At 42.6% G+C, this 18,298-nt stretch overlaps 1 protein-coding gene across 1 annotated transcript in view; it reads left to right on the top strand.

Moving 5' to 3' along the window:
* LOC311106973 (SAM and SH3 domain-containing protein 1-like) overlaps positions 1-18,298 on the top strand; it is a 92,549-nt gene that overhangs the window by 33,699 nt on the left and 40,552 nt on the right. Inside the window, exons 3-4 of the mRNA XM_084149390.1 lie at positions 7,148-7,198; positions 7,441-7,490. Coding sequence (XP_084005516.1) covers positions 7,148-7,198; positions 7,441-7,490 — 101 coding nt within the window. The remainder of the gene's footprint in view (positions 1-7,147; positions 7,199-7,440; positions 7,491-18,298) is intronic.

Genomic DNA, 18,298 nt, shown 5'->3' with positions numbered 1-18,298 from the left:
TGATGATTTCATTCCTGTGCTGTTTGTATCTACCCTGGTAGGTTGACTGATAACCTGAACAAGGTTGCAGGCACTGGTTACAGTTTGAAGCTTTTTATTGAGTGGGCAGCTTGATGAAAGCCAGCCAATATTTAAATCACCCAGAAAATATACCTCTCTGTTGATATCACATACATTATCAAGCATTTTATGCAGATACTGACTGTTAGCACTTGGTGGTCTATAGCAGCTTCCCACCAGAATGGGTTTACATGTATACCACCACACGCGCGTACATGTACAAGCCTCCTATCCATTCACACGCTATTGCTGCCAGCTGAAAACAAAGACCATACCATAAACCTGCCAGACCTGTTTTAACTGAGTCAAGAGACGCAGTTCAGTGACAATAGAGTTCAGTGAGGTGCCATAGGAATCCTATCCAAATAAACAATAGACAACTTGAATAACTGACCCGACTGTGCAAATACCAGAATGACAACATATAACAACACCCTAACTCAACCCTCGTATGATACGTATATAACTCAGGGAACACCGCATGTTTATGAACACTCTTGAAGTGTTTTGAAGACGTATTCAGAGGCGTATGCAAGAATGAATATGGGTCAATGGACCATCCAAACTACAGTGAAAACAGTGGAAAAACCCTGACAAATCTGTGTCACAGTCACCTCTTTGGACCTTGACCTTCGCCTCTCCCAAGTCCGTACGATGGGACAAGACTGTAACTACCAATTGGATATCACGAAAAAGGGGTAAAAATAACAAATAAAAAAAAGGATTAAAGGAAGTCCTCCTGACCAAAATACAGTGATACAAATAATCAGAACAGGAACCTGGTGGTTGAGGGCTCTCTCTCTCTCTCTCTCTCTCTCTCTCTCTCTCTCTCTCTCTCTCTCTCTCTCTCTCTCTCTCTCTCTCTCTCTCTCTCTTTCTCTTTCTCTTTCTCTCTCTTTCTCTTTCTCTCTTTCTCTTATGAGATGTGCCTTCTTAAATGTTAATTTGTGGAATTGATTTCCTTCTTAATGCATTTGAGCCAATCAGTTGTGTTGTGACAAGGTAGGGGGGTATACAGAAGATAGCCCTATTTGGGAAAAGACCAAGTCCATATTATGGCAAGAACAGCTCAAATAAGCAAAGAGAAACGACAGTCCATCATTACTTTGAGACATGTAGGTCAGTCAATACAGAACATTTCAAGAACTTTGAAAGTTTCTTCAAGTGCAGTCGTAAAAACCATCAAGCACTATGATGAAACTGGTTCTCATGAGGACTGCCACAGGAATGAAAGATCCAGAGTTACCTCTGCTGCAGAGGATAAGTTCATTTGAGTTACCAGCCTCAGAAATTGCAGCCCAAATAAATGCTTCACAGAGTTCAAGTAACAGACAAATGTCAACATCAACTGTTCAGAGGAGACTGTGTGAATCAGGCCTTCATGGTTGAATTGCTGCAAAGAAACCACTACTAAAGGACACCAATAAGAAGAAGAGACTTGCTTGGGCCAAGAAACACGAGCAATGGACATTAGACCGGTGGAAATGTGTCCTTTGGTCTTGAGTCCAAATTGGAGATTTTTGGTTCCAACTGCTGTCTTTGTGAGACGCAGTGTGGGTGAACGGATTATCTCTGCATGTGTATTTCCCACCGTAAAGCATGGAGGAGGAGGTCTTAAGGTGTGGGGATGCTTTGCTGGTGACACTGTCTGTGATTTATTTAGAATTCAAGGCACACTTAACCAGCCTGGCTACCACAGCATTCTGCAGCGATACGCCATACCATCTGGGTTGGGCTTAGTGGGACTATCATTTGTTTTTCAACAGGACAATGACCCAACACACCTCCAGGCTGTGTAAGGGATATTTTATTATTATTTATTTGTACCTTTATTTATCCAGGCGAGTCAATTAAGAAAGGCACCAAAGTTACAGAACACTGACTCTGTAATAAGCAGACACATGACCTGCTACAAGTTACCAAGCAGGCAACATTCAGATCTACTCTAAGCTTCTTAGAAACCACTGCTTCGAAAATGACCTTGTTTAAAGAGTTTAATCTTTGCTTGATTAGATATACATATACTGTATTTAAGAAAAAAATTAAAGTGCGCTCAGTTCCTGATGTCTTGGTTGTACTGTTCGTGTATAGGCTAACAGTAGAAACCCAGTCTTGCACAATGATCTCTCTCTCTCTCTCTCTGCCATAACAACAACAACAGCTGCTTTAGCCATAAGCTACTTCACTCTACCTCTCTGAAAGATAATTGCTCCAACCCACACACGTCAGGCAGAGCAGCTCACCACATGTTATGGGTCCAAAGAGGTGACTGTGACACAGATCTGTCAGGGTTTTTCCACTGTTTTCACTGTAGTTTGGATGGTCCATTGACCCATATTCATTCTTGCATACGCCTCTGAATACGTCTTCAAAACACTTCAAGAGTGTTCATAAACATGCGGTGTTCCCTGAGTTATATACGTATCATACGAGGGTTGAGTTAGGGTGTTGTTATATGTTGTCATTCTGGTATTTGCACAGTCAAGTCAGTTATTCAAGTTGTCTATTGTAACAGTCAGTATCTGCATAATATGTGTGAAATGCTTGATAATGTATGTGATATCAACAGAGAGGTATATTTTCTGGGTGATTTAAATATTGACTGGCTTTCATCAAGCTGCCCACTCAATAAAAAGCTTCAAACTGTAACCAGTGCCTGCAACCTTGTTCAGGTTATCAGTCAACCTACCAGGGTAGTTACAAACAGCACAGGAATGAAATCATCAAGATGTATTGATCACAACTTTACTAATGCTGCAGAAATGTGCTTTAAAGCAGTATCCAAATCCATCGGATGTAGTGATCACAATATAGTAGCCATATCTAGGAAAACCAAAGCTCCAAAGGCTGGGCCTAATATAGCGTATAAGAGGTAATACTATACGTTTTGTAGTGATTCTTATGTTGATGATGTAAATCATATTTGCTGGTCTGTGGTGTGTAATGAGGAGCAACCAGACGCTGCACTTGACACATTTATGAAATTGCTTATTCCAGTTACTAATAAGCATGCATCCATTAAGAAAATGACTGCAAAAAAATGTATGGTTGAGAGGGATGAGGGAAAAGGTATGGCAAATAAGTCTGGCAGCACAACCGATTGGCAAACGAACTGCAAATGGAGAAATCATGTGACTAAACTGAATATAAAGAAGAAGAAACTACACTATGAAACAAAGATAAATTATATAAAGAATGATAGTAACAAGCTTTGGAACACCTTAAATGAAATTTTGGGCAAGAAAACAAACTCGGCTCTATCATTCATTGAATCAGATGGCTCATTCATAAAAAAAAAACACTGATATTGCCAACTACTTTAATTAGTTTTTCATTGGCAAGTTTAGCAAACTTAGGCATGACATGCCAGCAACAAACACTGACACTACACATCCAAGTATATCTGGCCAAATTATGAAAGACAAGCGTTGTAATTTTTAATTCCGTAAAGTGAGTGTGGAAGAGGTGAAAAAAGTATTGTTGTCTATCAACAATGACAAGCCACCGGGGTCTGACAACTTGGATGGAAAATTACTGAGGATAATAGCGGACGATATTCCCACTCCTATTTGCCATATCTTAAATTTAAGCCTACTAGAATGTATGTGCCCTCAGGCTTGGAGGGAAGCAAAAGTCATTCCGCTACCTAAGAATAGTAAAGCCCCCTTTACTGGCTCAAATAGCTGACCAATCAGCATGTTACCAACCCTTAGTAAACTTTTGGAAAAAATTGTGTTTGACCAGATACAATGCTATTTTACAGTAAACAAATTGACAACATACTTTCAGCATGCTTATAGGGAAGGACATTCAACAAGCACAGCACTTACACAAATGACTGATGATTGGCTGAGAGAAATCTATGATAAGAAGATTGTGGGGGCTGTCTTGTTAGACTTCAGTGCGGCTTTTGACATTGTCGATCATAGTCTGCTGCTGGAAAAACGTATCAAGCACAGCACTTACACAAATGACTGATGATTGGCTGAGAGAAATTGATGATAAGAAGATTGTGGGGGCTGTCTTGTTAGACTTCAGTGCGGCTTTTGACATTATCGATCATAGTCTGCTGCTGGAAAAACGTACACTACCAGTAAAAAGTTTTAGAACACCTACTCATTCAAGGGTTTTTCTTTATTTTCACTATTTTCTACATTGTCAAATAATAGTCATAAATAAACATCAAAACTACGAAATAACACATATGGAATCATGTAGTAACCAAAAAAGTGTTAAACAAATCAGCACTTGTTGGCTGCTTTTCCTTCAATCTGCAGTCTGACGCATCCCAAACCATCTTAATTTGGTTAAGGTCGGGGGATTGTGGAGGCCAGGTCATTTGATGCAGTCACCTGGAATGCATTTCAATTAACAGGTGTGCCTTCTTAAAAGTTAATTTGTGGAATTTATTTCCTTCTTAATGCGTTTGAGCCAATCAGTTGTGTTGTGACAAGGTAGATAGAAGATTTGGTAAAAGACCAAGTCCATATTATGGCAAGAACAGCTCAAATAAGCAAAGAGAAACGACAGTCCATCATTACTTTAAGATATGAAGGTCAGTCAATACGGAACATTTCAAGAACTTTGAACGTTTCTTCAAGTGCAGTCACAAAAACAATCAAGCGCTACGATGAAACTGGCTCTCATGAGGACCGCCACAGGAAAGGAAGACCCAGAGTTACCTCTGCTGCAGAGGATAAGTTCATTTGAGTGACCAGCCTCAGAAATTGCAGCCCAAATAAATGCTTCACAGAGTTCAAGTAACAGACACATCTCAACATCAACTGTTCAGAGGAGACTGTGTGAATCAGGCCTTCATGGTTGAATTGCTGCAAAGAAACCACTACTAAAGGACACCAATAAGAAGAAGAGACTTGCTTGGGCCAAGAAACACGAGCAATGGACATTAGACCGGTGGAAATGCGTCCTTTGGTCTGGAGTCCAAATTAGAGATTTTTGGTTTCAACCGCTGTGTCTTTGTGAGACGCGGTGTGGGTGAATGGATGATCTCCGCATGTGTATTTCCCACCGTAAAGCATGGAGGAGGAGGTGTTATGGTGTGGGGATGCTTTGCTGGTGACACTGTAAATCACTGTGTGATTTATTTAGAATTCAAGGCACACTTAACCAGCATGGCTACCACAGCATTCTGCAGTGATACACCATCCCATCTGGTTTGGGCTTAGTGGGACTATCATTTGTTTTTCAACAAGACAATGACCCAACACACCTCCAGGCTGTGTAAGGGCTATTTTACCAAGAAGGAGAGTGAAGGAGTGCTGCATCAAATGACCTGGCCTCCACAATCCCCCGACCTCAACCAAATTAAGATGGTTTGGGATGCGTCGGACTGCAGAGTGAAGGAAAAGCAGCCAACAAGTGCTCAGCATGTGTAGGAACTCCTTCAAGACTGTTGGAAAAGCATTCCAGGTGAAGCTGGTTGAGAGAATGCCAAGAGTGTGCAAAGCTGTCGTCAAGGCAAATGGTGGCTATTTGAAGAATCTCAAATATACAATATATTTTGATTTGTTTATCACTTTTTTGGTTACTACATGATTCCATATGTGTTATTTCATAGTTTTGATGTCTTCACTATTATTCTATAATGTAGAAAATAGTAAAAATAAAGAAAAACCCTTTAATGAGTAGGTGTTCTAAAACTTTTGACCAGTAGTGTGTTTGTTATGGCTTTACACCCCCTGCTATATTATGGATAAAGCGTTACCTGTCTAACAGAACACAGAGTGTTTTCTTTAATGGAATCCTCTCCAACATAATCCAGGTAGAATCAACACTCAACACTATACACGTCAGCTACCACAGCGACTGAAATGACAGCAACACTTAACAAAGAGATGCAGTTAGTTTCATAATGGGTGGCAAGGAATATGTTAGTTCTAAATATTTCAAAAACTTAAAGCATTGTATTTGGGACAAACCATTCACTAAACCCTAAACCTCATCTAAATCTTGTAATGAATAATGTGGAAATTGACCAAGTTGAGGTGACTAAACTGCTTGGAGTAACCCTGGATTGTAAACTGTCATGCTCAAAACATGTTGATACAACAGTAGCTAAGATGGGGAGAAGTCTGTCCATAATAAAGCGCTGCTCTGCCTTCTTAACAACACTATCAACAAGGCAGGTCCTACTGGCCCTAGTTTTGTCGCACCTGGACTACTGTTCAGTCGTGTGGTCAGGTGCAACTAAGAGGGACTTAGGAAAATTGCAATTGGCTCAGAACAGGGCAGCACGGCTGGCCCTTAAATGTACGCGGGGAGCTAACATTAATTATATGCATGTCAATCTCTCTTGGCTCAAAGTGGAGGAGAGATTGACTTCATCACTACTTGTTTTTGTAAGAAGTGTTGACAAGCTGAATGCACCGAGCTGTCTGTTTAAACTACTAGCACAAAGCTCGGACACCCATGCATACCCCACAAGACATGCCACCAGAGGTCTCTTCACAGTTCCCAAGTCCAGAACAGACTATGAGAGGTACACAGTATTACATAGAGCCATGACTACATGGAACTCTATTCCACATCAGGTAACTGATGCAAGCAGTACTGTGAAGAGACACACTCACAGGTACAGACGCACACATACACACACAAACGCTAGCACTCTACACACACGTACATTGAAATAACGTTGTATGGTGGTATTATACATTTTGTATTGTAAATATGTAGTAGTGTAATAATGTTATATGATGTACTGTTTTATATTTTGTTTTATGTGTAATGTAAGTGCCTTTATCTGTTTGGACCCCAGGAAGAGTAGCTAATGGGGATCCCTAATAAATACAAACACAACACTGCTCTGTTCTCTCCTTCTTTCTTCTCACTCTTTTATCCGGCCAGGGTCTGTATGAGTTCAATGTCACAGTCAATGTATGTGATTGTTGATACACCATCCTTGATATGATACGTCATTCTTTTTTCTCTACCTGAGCAACTCATGTTCATATGGTTTCATATGTTACACCGCCCCTCCCTTCACTGGCCAATAATGATAACCTTGCTCTAACTCTGATCTCTCTCTCTCTTTCTCTCTCTTTATTTCTCTTCCTCTCTCTCACAGGAGAAAGTTGACACAAGCCCCACCTCTCTGCAGCTTCGCTCGGAGATCCAGGTAAGCCAAAACTCCTCTTGCCTTGGTCACGCAACATTTATACCTGGTTACATTTACATATCATTACATCAGCATGACATTATATAGCCTAATATGTGAGTTAGCTAGCTTACATCAGAGTTACATTAATTTTTACATCAATGTTATTTGAACTATTAGACGTTGCGTAACATTACCTGAATGTTATACCAATGTTACATGGCTGCATACCAGGCTAAACACAGTACCTCTTCTGTCCACAGGAGTCCCTTGGTTTCAGCAGTGAGGTGTCCACTCCAGAGACAGAGAGAAAGTAAGAAGACAGTTCAACCCCACTTCTCCCTACATGTGTGATGAATGTGCAGTGCAGTGAATCTGGGTTATATCATCAACACACACACACACATGGACACACACATACATACACGCGCACACACACACATGTGTGGGTCACGAATCAAGTTGTAATGGGAATTTCCAGGTGAACCAAAAGGAGAGCAGTCGTTGATAATATCAATCAAAGATCAATCCAGTTTAATAGAAGAATTCAGGGAGACACCTCCAGAACAGAAGCATAGAAAATGTCTAACTGGTCTTCTCTGAGAATATATTAATCACACAGCACCGTATGTTCTGTAAATAATAATAATAATTTGGAGTGTGCTTATATTTGTCCTATTTCACACATGTACAAGTGTGTATTAATACGCATGTGTGAATTGGAAGTGTGATTTTTGCATATCCCTGAGACACCCTCGAAGAGTTGGGTCACGGCCAGGGTCTGCCATTATCAACGGCAACCCTGGAGCAATTAGGGTTAAGTGCCTTGCTCAAGGGCACATCGACAGATTTTTCACCTTGTCGGCTCAGGATTCGAAGACCATTCGGTTACTGGCCCAACACTCTAACCGCTATGCTACCTTCCACCCTGAGACACCAGCCTGAGAGGCTTGTAGGAAGTCTCAACATCAGCTGCTACAGAATTACACCATGTCACAGATACATTATCAGTGTGTCCTCAAATCTAGTCTGGCGTCAAACTTTAACCAAAACATTCAACACTGGCAGACATTTGATACTGGCAGTTAAACAGGTCAAAGGTAACAACATCAGTACTTAGTCACAACAGATAATTAATTATACACTGCAGTGGCAGTTTAAGATGAGGGAGGACTATTATTTTTTTTATGAACATGGCCTTACTTCTATTACAGAATATTGGATGACTGTCATTCATATTACATTCACCAAGCTCAGTGTAACATTGATAGGTTTAGGCTACTACGTGATACTAAATTTTTCCCTATACCCATCATGAGGTTGCTACAACGTAGCCTATTAATTAAAGTTTAGAACGCAGGTGCACAGGTTGAGAGAAAAATTTGAGTAACCAAGGTGACAGACAGTGACACATTCAATACCACCTTGCACACGCTTGCCTGCATCTAGCTGATCTAGGGTGTAATCATTAGTCCAACAGTTGCAAACGAGAGTTTCTATTGGACAAATTCAGGTATCCCTGTTTCGTTCTGTTTTGCTTCCGTTTAAGAAATGTTTTTGAACAGAATTGGCAGAATGAATACCCCCCTGATCACACACAAACACAGTTCACTTTCATAGTAGTCACATACAAACAGCATGAAAATGTTGCTCGTTGTATAATTCCTTCTCACATCTACGCGCTCTCCTCCTCTCACCTTTTCCCTTTGCTTGTGGATTTCAGTGCACAACACATCAGCTATCTGTGACCAGGCGAAAAAACCTTTCCAAGCCAAACCTTCATATCATAACCGCTAACCACTACACAGAGCCTACATCGTTGTCAACATATTAGCTAACGACGTTAGTAACGTCATAGTCAACATAGCTACTACAACTAACATGTTAGTAAACCCGCTACAATCATGCAGTACAGTGTACAGGCAGCAAGCAGTTTAGCAATTACACATTCTATACTAGATTCATTCTCTGATCCATTGATTGGGTGGACAACATGTCAGTTCATGCTGCAAGAGCTCTGATAGGTTGGAGGACGTCCTCCGGATGTTGTCATAATTACTGTGTAAGTCTATGGAAGGGAGTGAGAAACATGAGCCTCCTAGGTTTTGTATTGACGTCAATTTGGTACCCAGAGGGTACCTAGAGGAGGACAGAAACTAGCTATCCTCCGCTACACCATGGTGCTACCCTACAGAGTGCTGTTGAGGCTACTGTAGACCTTAATTGCAAAACACTGTGTTTGAATCAATTATTTGGTGATGTGAATATATTCAGTATAGTTTTATCTAAAAAGGATAACTTTTTATCTCAAACCGGTGTGCCTGGCACTTACTACCATACCCCTAACCCTAATCTTTTGTCTTGCCCATTCACCCTCTGAATGACACACATACACAATCCTTGTCTCAACTTAAAAATTATTTAACCTGTCTCCTCCCCTTCATCTACACTGATTGAAGTGGATTTAACAGGTGATATCAATAAGGGATCATAGCTTTCACCTGGATTCACCTTTTCAGTCTGTCATTGAAAGAGCACATGCTCCTAATGTTTTGTACACTCAATGTAGAGTAACTACTTAATTAAACATGAATTCATCATCTCCAGCACCACCCCAACATCAACATACATTATATGAAAATGGTTTTGTTGTAAAAAAGATAGAGGAAGATAAGTGTTTCCAATGACATCATCGGTGTGCATCGTGTGATTTTGAACAATTACGAGTAAGCATTGCCTACTAATTGTCTACTAATTGGTTGATGATGTCAATGGAAACACTTAAACTACCGTTCAAAAGTTTGGGGTTACTTAGAAATTGCCTTGTTTTCGAAAGAAAATCAATTTTTTTGTCCATTAAAATAACATCAAATTGATCAGAAATACAGTGTAGACATTGTTAATGTTGTAACTGGCTATTGTAGCTGGAAACGGCTGATTTTACATAGGCGTACAGAGGCCCATTATCAGCAACCATCAGTCCTGTGTTCCAATGGCACGTTGTGTTTGCTAATCCAACTTTATCATTTTAAAAGGCTAATTGATCATTAGAAAACCCTTTTGCAATTATGTTAGCACAGCTGAAAACTGTTGTGCTGATTAAAGAATCAATACAACTGGCCTTCTTGAGACTAGTTGAGTATCTGGAGCATCAGCAATTATGGGTTCGATTACAGGATCTGAAACTCGTCCGTCTATTCTTGTTCTGAGAAATGAAGGCTATTCCATGCGAGAAATTGCCAAGAAACTGAAGATCTCGTACAACGCTGTGTACTACTCCTTTCACAGAACAGCGCAAACTGGCTCTAACCAAAATAGAAAGAGGAGTGGGAGGCCCCGGTGCACAACTGAGCAAGAGGACAAATACATTAGAGTGTCTAGTTTGAGGAACAGATGGCTCACAGGTCCTCAACTGGCAGCTTCAGTAAATAGTACCCACAAAACACCAGTCTCAACATAAACAGTGAAGAGGCGACACCGGGATGCTGACCTAGGCAGAGTTGCAAAGAAAAAACCATATCTCAGACTGGCCAATAAAAATAAAAGATTAAGATGGGCAAAAGAACACAGACACTGGACCATTTCTTTGCAACTCTGCCTAGTCAGCATCCTGGAGTCACCTCTTCAGTGTTGACGTTGACATTTCTTGGCAATTTCTCGCATGGAATAGCCTTCTTTTCTCAGAACAAGAATAGACTGACGAGTTTCAGATCCTGTAATCGAACCCACAATTGCTGATGCTCCAGATACTAAACTAGTCTCAAGAAGGCCAGTTTAATTGATTCTTTAATCAGCACAACAGTTTTCAGCTGTGCTAACATAATTGCAAAAGGGTTTTCTAATGATCAATTAGCCTTTTAAAATGATAAACTTGGATTAGCAAACACAACGTGCCATTGGAACACTGGACTGATGGTTGATGATAATGGGCCTCTGTACACCTATTTAGATATTACATTAAAAATCAGCCGTTTCCAGATACAATAGCCATTTACAACATTAACAATGTCTACACTGTATTTCTGATCAATTTGATGTTTTTTTATGGACAAAAAAATTGGTTTCCTTTCGAAAACAAGGACATTTCTAAGTGACCCCAAACTTTTGAACAGTAGTGTATCTTTCTCTATCTCTTTTACTACAAAACATAGAAACGCACAATTTTCACATATGTTGATAGTGTTGGGGTGGTGCTGAAGTTGAAATTGTTTGACATTTCCCTTTAAACATACATTGTTGACTCCTGTTTCCCTTCCCCCAAGGGAATGCATCTGTCTGTGTCTTCCTGCACATACAATCATGTTTATTATATATCAATCCATATCCACAGTAAATCAAATACAGGGAAAAATGTATCAAATAATGTCCCATTACACATGTTGATCCTTGCATCATGTCCAGAGCTAATGATGGTATGAGGGTGAAGGATAAGCATCTCCAGATAGTTGCTTGTGACAACATGACTGACTGGACTCTTACACTGGAGTTATGCATAGGAGTTAGGGACAGTGGAGGAGACCTTATTACAGTCAGCCTACGGCCCAGTCACTGCCTATGGTGACAGACACAATCACTAGCACACACACAAACACCATTATTTGAGTAACACAGAGTGACTCAAGTCTAACTCCCTCCTCTCTGTCACGTCCCTCTGTGACTTACGGAAGGCCAGCCCAGCTCTGCTCTCTGTTTCCTCCCTATGGCCTCTCCTCAGGCACCATTCTACTGCCCTCCAGGCTTCCTTCCTCCCATTGTGTCAGCTGGAGGAGGGGAGGGGAGACAGGGGGAGAGAGTAGGGGAGACATGGGGAGAGAGGAGGGGGGAGATGAACCGATTACAACATGCTAGAGAGCAGGACAGGACAGGATGGGGAATGGGTGGGGTACTACACTCTTAGAAAAAAAGGTTCTATCAAGAACCTTAAATGGTTCTTCGGCTGTCCCCATAGGAGAACCCTTTTTGGTTCCATGTAGAACTATTTTTACAGTGGGTTCTACAAGGAACCCAAAAGGGTTCTACCTGGAACCAAAAAGGGTTCTCCTATGCGGACAGCCGAAGACCCCTTTTGAAACCCTTTTTTCTAAGGGTGTATTCCTCACAGGTTCCTGTTCCCCCTACGTGTGTGTGCGTGTGTGTGCAAGCGTGTGTGTGTGTGCCTGCGTGGGTGTGTCCGTGTGTGCGTCCATGCGTGTGAATGTGTGTGTTTGCATACACACGCTCGTATTTCTTACTTGCTATGACCTGCCACCTCCCAGGACTTCATGAGCCAGTCATCAAACACAACAAGTCCTGTGTTGTTAATCACTATGACAGTCATAGTCACTGTGTTGTTAATCATTTTGACAGTCACAGTGACTGTGTTGTTAATCATTTTGACAGTCACAGTCACTGTGTTGTTAATCATTATGGCAGTCACAGTCACTGTGTTGTTAATCACTATGATAGTCACGGTCACTGTGTTGGTAATCACTATGACAGTCACAGTCGCTGTGTTGTTAATCATTATGACAGTCACAGTCACTGTGTTGTTAATCACTATGACAGTCACAGTCACTGTGTTGATAATCACTATGACAATCACAGACACTGTGTTGTTAATCACTATGACAGTCACAATCACTGTGTTGTTAATCACTATGACAGTCACTGTGTTGTTAATCACTGACAGTCATGGTCAATATGACTGTCATAAAAATAAAAAAAATCATTTCTGAAGAAAGAGTGCCGCCCTGTCTCCCCACAGACAGACACGCTTTCTTCCCTCGCTCGATCTCTTTCCCCCTCTTTTCAAACATATTCCTGTCCTGCTCTGGTCCCGTCATTATGGGCTCCCGAGTGGCGCAGTGGTCTAAGGCACTGCATCTCAGTGCTTGAGGCGTCACTACAGACCCCCTGGTTCGATTCCAGGCTGTATCACAACCGGCCATGATTGGGAGTCCCATAGGGTGGCGCGCAATTGGCCCAGCGTCGTCCGGGTTTGGCCGGTGTAGGCCGTCATTGTAAATAAGAATTTGTTCTTAACTGACTTGCCTAGTTAAATACAAAACAAACAAAAAAATAGCATCACCTCTCCCCTTGGGACAATGGCCAACAGGAGATTACCCAGACTTCCTCTGGGCATGCCACCCTGCCTGTTCCATCCCCCCATTGGCAGGAAGTGGGTACAGCTCCCACAATGCACAGCACACAGGAGCTCGGAGCGAGTTGATCAGGACACGAAAGCACACACAAACTAACACAAACGCTTGGAGGGGCCAAATAGGGACCTTCCTCTTCTGATTGATTGATCACCACACGATGTTGGCTGTGGAGAGAGACAGGCCTATCTTTAGGGAAGGGCAACAGAGGTTACTAGTCTTTGATGGACAGCCAGGGATAATGCTTGGTTGGCCAACAGAGCAGTGAATAACTTTGATATGGTTTCAAAGGGCCAGAGTTGAGGTAGTCTGCACATTGTGTGAGTGCTGTCAATAACACAAAAGCATAGGCTACCTTTGTGGATGGGTTCAAAAATGTCATCCCCTCTTCACTTGAAGATCAATAAATATAGTTTCTTAAAGACCAGAGAGGTTTGAAACAGCACCCATACCATGAGAATGTCTTGTTTTGGCAACGGTGTCATATTGGAAAATCAGAAAAGAGTCAGCATAACATTGATTGCATGAGGCGATGTTGTGGCCTGCATGGAGCTTTGACTTAGTGTTAGTCAGAACACTGCACGCTGAGCTGTGTGTTTGTGTGACTGTGTGTGTGTGACTGTGTATGCGTGTGTGTGTGTCCTGTCATATGACTGTCCTCAGTGTCCCACTCATAGAGGCAGCCTGATCACTAAAAATACACTTTGATTTCAGATGTTTGAAAAGGTCCTGAGAACATTGATATATGTCTTCCTCTGCACTCACAAAAAAATTGAAAAAAGATTGCCCAGGACTGGGCACGAACTCGTGATGCTCGGAGCCGAAGCGCGCTGCTCAGACCACTGCGCTACGGCAGTTCACAATGCCCTAGCAAGCTGTGAGAATACTTGATGGTACTTGATGGTAATAGCGCGTAATATTATGTTGTTTCTGTTTTAACCCTGTAACCTCGCAGAATTAACCCTGTAACCTCGCAGAATTAACCCTGTAACCTCGCAGAATTAACCCTGTAATCACGTGGAATTAAACCTGTAATCACGAGGATTTAATGCATCAAAAATAGATGTTCATCCATACTACGTCAAATTTAGAAGGGAAACTATGAGATCTTGTTGCATAGAGGATATCCCTGTGACTTCTGACCTCTACAGGGGTCACCCTACTGGTCTTCCTGCAGGATATGTCTCCGCTCCCCAGGGTTAGCTGTTCTCATTGTCCCTCCCGGGTCACTGGGACCCCCTCACACCAGGTGGTTAGGTCGTAAACACACACACACACACACACACACACACACACACACACACACACACTGAGTACAAGTACACTTGCATGCTGAATGCAAATACACACACACACACATACACACACTGCCAGATGCCAGGAGCTCTGTGGGCTAGCTATGTGTCTTTTTTCCTCGTCAGAACTCTCACCACAGAGCTGGTGTAGTGCAGTGAGCCACCAGCTGTTGACATTTTCAGTGAGGGAGACACAGATATATAATAGACACATCACATGACACTGGAGTTATATTATTATTAGGTCATATTTTCTCCTAGAGAGCTGCTACATCCTCTCTCTCCTGTCTCTCCATTGACATTCTCTGGCCTCTAGTGATTCACCGCACTTTTGGCTCCTTGTAAGGACTCCCATTGTTAGAGTGGACGCCATGCTGTGAGCTTGAGAGGGATGATCGGTCTGTGTGTGTGTGTGTGTGTGTGTGTGTGTGTGTGTGTGTGTGTGTGTGTGTGTGTGTGTGTGTAGTACTGTAGCCAGTGGACTGAGCTCTACCTGCTGCGAGCTTTCAGGCCCTGTCTCAGACTGCTTCATTACCCTCTTAGAGGTGTGTGTGTGTGTGTTTTATGCATGTGCGTGCGTGGGTGTGTTTCTCTCTGACCGCCTCACGCCTCTCATAGTGGTGTGTGTGTGTGGACATAGAGAAGCTTAGTACTGGCATAGCACTGTACAATTTGTCCTCATATAATCTCCACATAGAACTCTGAAAATACTAACTAAAACACCAGCTTTCAGGCCAAGTCATCTCAGTCTGATTTCCCCAGAGTATTTCCTCACTGCGATGGCGAGGCATAGTACACACACCCACAGAGAGACACAGAGCCAGAACTGTCTTTATATATTATAACACTCCCTACTCTCATTAGACCATGACTAAAACTCTCCACCCCACAAGGGGAGTAAAAGGCACTGCTTACTGACTGTTGCATATGCTCATTCACACAACATGCATGCTTCTGTCATAGACTCACTCTCAGTAGTGCATTGCTTTATGTTTAGTTACAATGGGAAGTTTGGAACCAAACTAAATGGTTTTAACCTTTTACTGCAGTGGGCTAAATCAGGGTCACACAGAGTGATTCTTGGTAGTCTTAAACAAATCTACTTTGAAACAGAAGTATACACCTCACACAGATGGTTATGGGCTTAAAAAGAAGAAGACACCTGTACCATGTCAGATATAGAGTTGTATTCAATTTTGAGTTTGCATCCCAATATTACACAGAAATATACAAAAACAGTTTGACATACAAACACTGGATTTTCGTCGTAAAAAAAAATAAAAACGTCTTTATTAATGATGAAATGATGAAAAATATTAATAACATTCCACCCATGAGGTTAAAGAGGGCACTTTTGGTCATTGACTGCAGGAAAGGGCTACAGCAGGTCTGCCTCCCTGTACTAACTTACAACAATAAAGTTGGCTAAAGCAGAAAAGAAAGTGCAACCAAGCAGAGAAATGTAGGAAATAGAGAAGCAGGCAGAGATTTAGCTACACCACACAATGCTGTGACTGACAGACTCTAGAAACATTGGAGTGTGTCTGTGTGTGTCTGTGTGTGTGTGTGTGTCTGTGTGTGTCTGTGTGTGTGTGTGTGTGTGTGTGTGTGTTTGTGTTTGTGTGTGTGTGTGTGTGTGTGTGTGCACGTACGTGTGGTCTGTGTGTAATCATTGATAGAGCATGGAGCAGGGGGCTAGGCTACAGGGGAAAGAGCTTCTATTGAGTGAGTTCTATTAGCATTAGTTAGGGCCCACTGGGGTCTAACCCGGAGATAGAGAGAATAGAGAGAGGAAGAGAAAGAGGGGGATAGAGAGATTGATGAGGGAAGGAGAGGAGGGGGCAAGCATACAGGCCTCCATTAGCATCTCATTATGTTGCCGTGGCAGCCAGGCTTTAAACGGCCCTAAACTTTCCCATAGAGCCCAGAAGGCCACCACGTCCACTATATACACACTCACACACACACACACACACACACACACACACACACACACACACACACACACACACACACACACACACACACACACACACACACACACACACACACACACACACACACACACAGCCTCACAATGCCTCCACCCTCAATGAACTGACAACCACCTGTCTCTACCTCTCTGCATGCATCAGCGAGTGTGTGTGTGTGTGTGTGTGTGTGTGTGTGTGATGTGTTTAGCATGGAGGCCAGGGCCTGGGGTTATCTCTCTCAGGAGGGGTGTGTTTGGGCCACTGGATGCCTGATGAAGACAGACTTCATGTGTCTCTGTGGGCCTCTACTACTGGACAACCTGTCCTCTCTGACTCCCCCTGCATGATTCATGTTTTAAACCATACGTCCAACAGAGCAGGGAGCACTGACAGACAACGTACTGCCACAGACTGTCCAATGCCATAGACACACTACGCCATAGACACATATACTGGTGAACACAAAATACTTTAATAAACATTTAATACTATCAGTATACCACTAATACATTTCAATGGTACCAATCACACTCTCTCAAACATCTCTGTTTTTTCCTGGGCTCTGAAGAGAACAAATGGATTTAATCATGTCCTAGTCCTCTGTGGAAAACAGACTGAAATAGAGCCATTCATGTGGTTTCCCTTTCTTCCATAACAAGAGAAAGAGTTAGCCACAGTGAACATGTGTTCTGTGTTGGGCACTGTCCTGTAATAGGGGGTGGAAGAGGATAAACAGAGGATAGGAGAAAACAGGACTCAAACATCAGGCCAAGACTGGAACTACTTGGGATAACATATGTCAATGTGTCCGTTAGGTATTTTTGTGTATAGAACTGTAACATTTATATGGTTTCATAGAAATCTAAAGAAGCTTTTCCGGTCTTCTTATTCAACATTGTCAGTTCTTGCTTTTGAGGGCAGTGAGAATCTTTTGAGACTCTCGCATCCTTACTCCTCCTCACTCCAGTAACTTTCCATGCTCTCTTAACACTCTTCCCCATCTCTCTCTCTCTCTCTCTCTCTCTCTCTCTCTCTCTCTCTCTCTCTCTCTCTCTCTCTCTCTCTCTCTCTCTCTCCTCTCCTCTCTCCTCTGTCTATCCTGAGGAGGGAAGTGGAAACAGTCTACCCTGTAGTTTTCTCTCTGTCTGCTCTTCTCGTCTTCCCTATTTTTCCCTTTCATCTTCTACCATCTCCTTCCCCCCCTCCCTTTCCTCTTCTATCTCCTTCCCCCTCCCTTTCCTCTTCTACCATCTCCTTCCCCCCTCCCTTTCCTCTTCTACCATCTCCTTCCCCCTCCCTTTCCTCTTCTACCATCTCCTTCCCCCTCCCTTTCCTCTTCTACCATCTCCTTCCCCCCTCCCTTTCCTCTTCTACCATCTCCTTCCCCCTCCCTTTCCTCTTCTACCATCTCCTTCCCCCCTCCCTTTCCTCTTCTACCATCTCCTTCCCCCCTCCCTTTCCTCTTCTACCATCTCCTTCCCCCTCCCTTTCCTCTTCTACCATCTCCTTCCCCCTCCCTTTCCTCTTCTACCATCTCCTTCCCCCTCCCTTTCCTCTTCTACCATCTCCATCTCCTTCCCCCTCCCTTTCCTCTTCTACCATCTCCTTCCCCCTCCCTTTCCTTTTCTACCATCTCCTTCCCCCCTCCCTTTCCTCTTCTACCATCTCCTTCCCCCCTCCCTTTCCTCTTCTACCATCTCCTTCCCCCCTCCCTTT

This window comes from Coregonus lavaretus, assembly GCF_964263955.1.
Source record: "Coregonus lavaretus genome assembly, chromosome: 31".
NCBI lineage: Eukaryota > Metazoa > Chordata > Actinopteri > Salmoniformes > Salmonidae > Coregonus > Coregonus lavaretus.
This window is presented reverse-complemented; position numbering and strand designations above follow the sequence as displayed.